The sequence below is a fragment of the Condylura cristata genome, unplaced genomic scaffold (assembly GCF_000260355.1).
Source record: "Condylura cristata isolate star-nosed mole 26May11 unplaced genomic scaffold, ConCri1.0 scaffold00026, whole genome shotgun sequence".
Taxonomy (NCBI): Eukaryota; Metazoa; Chordata; class Mammalia; order Eulipotyphla; family Talpidae; genus Condylura; species Condylura cristata.
This window is the reverse complement of record NW_004567127.1, coordinates 31,138,358-31,145,790: the sequence shown is the minus strand read 5'-3', so window position 1 is coordinate 31,145,790 and position 7,433 is coordinate 31,138,358. Positions and strand designations below refer to the sequence as shown.

The 7,433-nt window shown below is 38.8% G+C and overlaps 1 protein-coding gene across 1 annotated transcript in view; it reads right to left on the bottom strand.

Moving 5' to 3' along the window:
• Window positions 1-1,269: 1,269 nt before the first annotated feature.
• The window catches only part of HAVCR1 (hepatitis A virus cellular receptor 1), a 22,622-nt gene continuing 16,458 nt past the window's right edge, over window positions 1,270-7,433 (bottom strand). The window contains exons 4-6 of the mRNA XM_004689837.1: window positions 5,368-5,479; window positions 4,345-4,381; window positions 1,270-1,384 (exon numbers count right to left, since the gene is read on the bottom strand). Of these exons, the coding sequence (XP_004689894.1) occupies window positions 1,270-1,384; window positions 4,345-4,381; window positions 5,368-5,479 (264 nt within the window). The remainder of the gene's footprint in view (window positions 1,385-4,344; window positions 4,382-5,367; window positions 5,480-7,433) is intronic.

Genomic DNA, 7,433 nt, shown 5'->3' with positions numbered 1-7,433 from the left:
GGAACTCTGCTGAACAATGTCAAAAATGTTATAGAACACCCAGGCTGCCTGCCCTCCAGACCACTACAGTGAAGTAACTCTAAGCCCCCAGCAGGAGTTATTTCAGGATTTACTCAAATTGAAACTAGTACCCAGCTGTGTTAACCTTTCTTTAGAGAAATGTTTTTGATGACTAAAAATATCTCTACCTTTAGACTTTGTTAAACTCTCTTGGCAAAATCAAAACTTAAATTGTGAATAGTATTAAGGTTGATTCAATATGAAAAAGCCTTTGATCTTTCAAAACAAAACAAAAAAATCTTATGTGTTTGTGTTTAGAGACAGTTTAGAATCTGGATGAAAAGTAACATATCAAACATTATTTTAATACAAACTAAGTGTTTTAAGACAGAAAGCCTTTTGTATCTACTCCTGCCCTTTCTTTTATTCTTTTATATTATATCCTGTCTCATTCTAAAAATTAGACAGCCTGACTAATTTTTGTATACATAAGTGTGAGGAATTGGAGCGTAGATGTAGCGGAAAGAACATAAATGTGTTAAATCACATAGCAACTGATTTTCTCCCACCGGGGTCTACTTGGTCAACTGACTACTTGAGTTTTTCCAACAGCTAACATACCCCTCCTGGACCCAGGGAAAGTACTTAATGTCTCATATTGTCAGAGCCAGGAATAAGCCATCTCCACTGGTAAAAGTACATTCACCTCTATTTTTGCAGGGGAGTAAAAACCTCCACACTTTCATGATTTAGTAGGAACTAAAAAAATAATAATAATATTTGGAGCTACAAGATTAAAAGAAACAAAACAGCAGATAACAAGGAAATACTTCCAAGTAAAGTTAAGTTCCAAGTCAGATATGCTGATTTTAAGTCCTATCTTTAGTTCTTAAGAGCTTTGATAACTGGTTACAAGTTCTTTTCCCATCTCCCCAATTACTATTCTTGAAGGATCAAGGATTCTGGGGTATAAAGAGAAAATACAATCCTATCCTAGTGTTCATGTAAGGCTTGGGAGAGAGGTTGGCAACAACCAGAAAGATTGAGCCAGTATTAGTATAAAAAGTTAGAACTCTGTTACTAGTCAGGTGGCAGCTCACAGTTGAGCTCAACCTACTCAAGGTCACAGTCTATTGAGTCTAGCCATGCTGACCGCCATTGGAAACTGATACAGAAAAATGGTCCTGGCTTTTAAAAGGAGTCTGAAATGGAGACCTCTGCTTGTAGTTTTCTGTACTCAAAGACATGAAATCTGAGAACCACTGGGTCTCAATCCACAACATAAGGATTGTCTTCAACGAAGTAGACATTGTCTTCTGCTCGGGCACGCATTTCAGCTGCATTTTGCAAAGCTCCAATCGGAGGGCCGTTCACAAAAACCATGCTGCAGAGAGAATGACTAGAGTTAGGGAAACAGAGCACTTCTGAAGTTCCACAGAGCATTTGTTCTCAGGCAGGACAAAATATTTGTAATTCCTGGAGTCACTCAGCTTATGAAATGAATAGAAGCTTCCAGAGTTTCAATTATTTTGTTGTAAAAATGTCTGTTTAATACGTAGTTAGAAAACCCAAGTAGTAATCAGAACACACTGACTAGTCTCCTGCAAGAAATACGTGTCATGGAGGACAAACGGTGAAACTCTAAGGCAGACATCAGACATCCAACAAAGGAACTAAATCAAGGTCGGTTTCCATAACTAGATCAATATGCATTTCCTCAAAGGTGGCTAAGAGGGAATTTGGCTGATGTTTTTCCAACCATCAGAGAAGGTTATTCAATCTATATAGTGGTCCAATCCTATGCTTAAGATAAGCCTAGAATAGAAAATACTCAGCGCATACTGGACATAGTAAAATAGTATTGCTTCACCTAAATATATACTGGATAATGGTATCAAAAATCTTACTGTGTCTAAAGGTCAAAATGCAAAAGCCAGGATTTAGGTGAATTTTCTAACTTCATGCTCATGTCAAGTGTGCAGAAAGTTGTGAGGGTTTTGATACAGCCACTGTTTTATCATTTGTAAGTGGTGACTGTTTATATTACCTAAATCTGCCCAGAAATGACATGGGCCACAATGAGTCATTATTCCCCTCTGATCTTGAAATGAAACTGTCACATAGGTGTGAAAATAGTTTAAATGTTAATGAACTCAAAATTAGTCAGGTTTCATAAAGCTGCCCCCAAAGTGATATCATATGGAATGTTCATTTTGTTATGTCTTCCTTTGCTTTTGTATAACATTTTCTACAATAATTAGGTAATAAGTAGACCTTTTAGAAAATTAGCATTGAAAGGACGGAAAACAACTAAAAGGAGACTGATTATATTTCATGTCTTTCTGAAATGAGGAGTAATTTTTTTTTCCATTCTGGGAGCCACATTATCAAAAACTTGTACCAACATAGACTTGGGAATCTGAAAGACCTAAGATAGAGACTGTTACCTGCTGAATGGTGTGAACTTGGATGTCACTTAACATTCCCAAGCCTGTTTTCTGACCTGTTTTCTGACCAGTTTTCTAACAATAACACCCATCTATGGGATCAGTTGCTGTGAAGGGGGCGACTAAGCTCACAGAAGCCCTTCCATGCTTGCAATTGTTCTCTGCACACTCTGTAATTGGCTCATGGAAGTGACCAGGCACAACGAGACTGTGTGTGTACAAATATCAAATGGCAGAGAACTAGAACCATGGATGGCAGGATGGCTCTTGAATCCGAAAGACCTCGCTTAAAGTCCCACCTGAACCTAATGAAGAAGTTACTAGCATTTGGAAGGAAGGAGTAGTCTCCTATCATGTGTTTGAGCAGTGACCGAAGTGCCAGGATGCAAAGGAATTTAGCTTTAAGTTGGGTGGGTTTATAAAAACTATAAAGTCAATGTCTATGAGGCCAAATGACTAATGTAGAGTAGAGAAGGCTAGGACTGGAATAGGGGATAATGGAGAAAGTGGAGAACTAGAGGCTCTGGTCTCACTTCAGTGCCTTTCCATGTCTTCAGCCTGGAGTTGTCTTTATGGAAATGTGCAGAGCTCTTTTAACTCCTTCTGGCTCAAACATCCTGCTACCCTGGCCTATATTTCCCCCTGGTATTTTTCCAGAAGCACTAAAAGGACCCAGTTGATTTGCTTATAAGTTTTCTGTCTGTATTGTTTTATCTTTTGGAAATATAGTAGGCATTCAAAGAACATTCAATACGCAAAGCAAATGAAATCAAAGAAAAATCAACAGCTCAAAGATTCCAAACAAGAAGCTGATTTAGTTCTCTACTGGGATTGAAGTGGTCAGTAGTGGGTATGGTACAATATCTGGGAATTACAGAAAACTAAGGATTTCACCAGAAGGTGAAGTCAACAAGAAAGTGCTCTTTACACTAGGGTTTTCAAACAGATCTGAACAGACACTTCTCCAAAGAATACACATAGACAGCCAACAGGCTCATGAAAAATGTCCATCGCCACTTATGATCAGGAAATATAAATGAAAATCACACAAAGATACCACCTCATCATATCAGAAAGAACAGAAACAAGTGTTGATGAGGACGTGGAGAAAAAGGAAACTCAGATACTGTAGGTAGGAAGTAGACTGGTCCAGGTCCTTAGCAAATCAGGGAGATTTTTTAAAATATTAAAAATGGATCTACCATATGCTCCAGCAATACCACTCTTAGGTGTCTACCTGAGGAATATGAAAACACTAATTTGAAAAGATCTATGCATTCCTATGTTCATGGCAGGCCTATTTACAATAACCAAGATTTGGAAACCTAAGTGCCCTGAAACAAATGAGCAGACAAAGAAGATACAGTCTTTATTACATAACAGAATAATACACAACTGTAAAAAGATGAAATCTTACCATTTGTGAGAACATGGATGGAATAAATGAAAAGGAGAAGGATAAGTATGAAATGATTTCGCTCATATGTAGAATACAGAGTAAACAACAAAAAAAAATGAACAGACAAAAACAAAACCTAGGAACTGACTGCTGAGGTCAAGGGTTAGAGCTGAGGGAAGAGGGAGCAAAGGGAGTAGGATTATTGGTACTTTGATGGTGGGTGTGGTGTGGTGACATATATTTGAAGAGCTCTGAACCTAAACTAAAATTTCAAAAGTGATATAAGCCAACATTACGTCAATCATAAATTTTGTTTTAATTTAAAAATATGTATAGATATAAAAGCACCCTGGCATGCTTTAATGAATTGCTAGGTATATGCTAGATTTTTTCAGGCTATAGAGTAAAAGATGGAGAGTTCAGGAGGAAAAGAGAAAAGGAACAGGGAATTCTTTTTACCAGAGAAGGAGCATCCAAAAGCTTTGAGCACAAGCCTACCTGAGTTGCAGCAGCTTACTTCTCAGGCATAAATATTCTAAATTGGGGAGGAGGGGAAGAGAAAATAAACACGTCAGACAAAGACTTCCTGAGATCTCTTTCCAAACAAGCATATTATTGAAGCTATTATTGTAATATGAATAAAAACGGCACAGAACTCAGAGGCTGAAAAATAAATTTAGAAAGACTGTTAAGAAAAAAAATAAGGGGAAAGGAAAAACAGACTGGACCCATCCCTGGCTAAGTGCTTTGGAAGCTGAAGGACCTAAAATGTCCCTTGCAGTTAAGTGTCTCCTGTTCATTCATGGCTTAGGGTGACCACCCAGGCACTCTGGCTTGCTTTAATGAATTGCTAGTCATTCTGTTTCATTTTAAAAATAGGAGGCCTCTTACAGACACACCACGAACACCATACCACATACACACTCCATATCACGCCACACAGACCACACACACCCACAAGTACCTATATTCCATACATATCAAAGACACCACATCATCCACACAAAACGCACACACTACACACACACCCCATTATATGCACCGCACTACACCAATCACACATACCATACGTACCAAACGTACCACACAACACAAGCACACACATACACACCACACTACACACACAGAATGGCTGCCTTTCAGCACACTTTGTTCAGTCCAAGCCCTGACATAATCCCCAACCCCATGTCTCCTTTGTCTCTTCTGTTAAGAGGGTGTTAAGCTCACATCACCCCTGGGGAGCCAGAAAAGGGTAGAAGACAAGTATTCTCCATTACAAGAGTTTGTTGTCTTCCAAATCCCAACTCTACCTAATGAACTAGTTAGGATTCAGCTTCTCCTATGGAGAATTTAAATTTCATTTTAACTTTGAGAGGCCAATGATTTTAAGAAAAAAAGAACAAGGTTAAGAGCATGTGATGTTACATGAAACCCAATTCCCAAGGCCTATGGAGCTACTTGAACCCAAGCAGGTCCAGAACCCTTTCCTGCCCCCAGAGACATGGTCCTAAAGTGACTTACTTTTGGCAATCTTGACAAACAAAAGGATGAGCAATACCCCGACAATTATACTGACTCCAATGGTGATCACCTTAGTGGAGATTGTCCAGGAATTCCTTGCCGGCAATACCCACTGAGGAAAGATCAAAGTGTCAAAAAGCATCTTGTTAGTTATGGGTAAAACGTTTCCCAAAGAGCACACCCAGTTGCATTTGTCTTGACTGGCCATTGTCTGCTCCTGGACTGTGAAGCATAAGAAGGTGGCTAAGGATGTACTAGAGGGTAGAATCCTAAGATAAATTAAAATGCAAGATGCACTTTGGAATGGTGAAAATGCTTTTACATCTTGCTTGGGATGTGCTTGCAAAATGTATAGATGTGTCAAATCTCAAACTGTATACCTCAAGTGGGCACACTTCATTATATGAAAATTATACTTAATTTCAGATGTCAGTAAGTGACATGCTTAACAGACCCTCTTATGATATGAAAAGAGAAACAACATTTTGTTCATCTGTTAGTTGGTTTGGTGATATTGTCTGATGTTTTTGCAATATGCATTCAATGATTGAATCTGGGATTTGAACCCAGACCTTATTTTCACTGTTGTACAAGAGTCTAACTCTGATTATATAAATCACTGTGAAAGTGGCCATTCACTTGTAATCATGGCCCTGATTACAACAAACTTCCAACACCATGCAGCTTAACAAAAAGGAGACTGTTATTTGTTTGTTATTTAAATGTCCTAGGGCATCACCACTGCCTCCTAGAATGTGCTCGATATATGCCAGGCACCGTGCTTTGAGCGTTTCCATGATTTAGATCTAACCCTCAAGCATTCCCTCTGCAGGGGAGGTATTCAAACAGAGAGACAGTGGAAGATCAGAGAGAGGATCAAGGCTGTCCATGTGCATCCCTGGAGTTAGAAACACAACTCTTCTACCTAGTTGCTGTGTGACCTGGACAAGTTAGTTGACCTCTCTGAACCTCTGCTTCTGTGCCTGTCCTTTGCAGCTTAAATTAGGTGCTTAGGCAAGGCACACCCATTAATATTAGGAGGAAGAGGAAGAGGCTAACTTAGAATTATAATCATCCTAGTTTAAAGACTGAATGGCAAAGGTCTAGGAGGAAAAACTATTGTTAATCCCCTACCTACTTGAGTAAAGTGGCTAGAAGGAACACATGTTGAGGAAGCTGACCTTCTTTCACTTTTTATAACATTCTATGACATGAAAACTGTATGTTCATTTTGGAACCAGAAACTCAGCATAAATATTGAAAAACAAAAGTGAACCTTGACCCTAACATCCAAAAATAACCACTATGGCTGTTTTCCCTTACATACTTATCCAAAATTTTTTCCTTCTGATACTTGTCATAGTATATTAGTATATTCAAAATAGATAAACAGTATATATGCTATTTTAAAAGTTGTTTTTTTTTTTTTTACATTTAACACTCAACAGTAACTGTCTTTCTATGTCAGTGTACTGCAGTAGCTGTGTTCTGTGCAACCTGGGGGCTTCACAGATTGAGGAACCCCTGACTCTTGTTGGCAACAGTTCAGAACTAATGGCAGCAATGAGCTTTCTTTCTTATACATCTTCAGATCTTAATTCAACATTCTATCTAAGCCAGAGTCCAGGAAATTGACCTACGAGGTTGAAATACAAGCCAGTGTTTTTCAAGAATCCTGGAGGTAACTTGAAAAGCTCAGACTGAAGACACAAAAAGGCAGTGACTTCCCTCCTCCCTGTCCTAGACTCCTAAATTGCTTCTACTTACTGCTAAGACCTAGCTGCAGATAACTGCAGTCAAAAACAGCCTCCCTTTCCGAAGGGTTGGTGATTCTGTAAACACCATCATCCTAAAGTCTGGCTACACAGTGACATAGCCCTTGCATGGTGGCAGCAGTACACTCAATAGCCACCTGCAAAGAAAAGAAGAAGTAAAACTATCCTTATTTGCAGACGATATGTTAATTTATATGGAAAACCCTAAAAGCTCCACAGAGGAACCAATCAAAACCATCCACCAGTTTAGCAAGGTAGCAGGATATAAAATCAACACACAAAAGTCAGAGG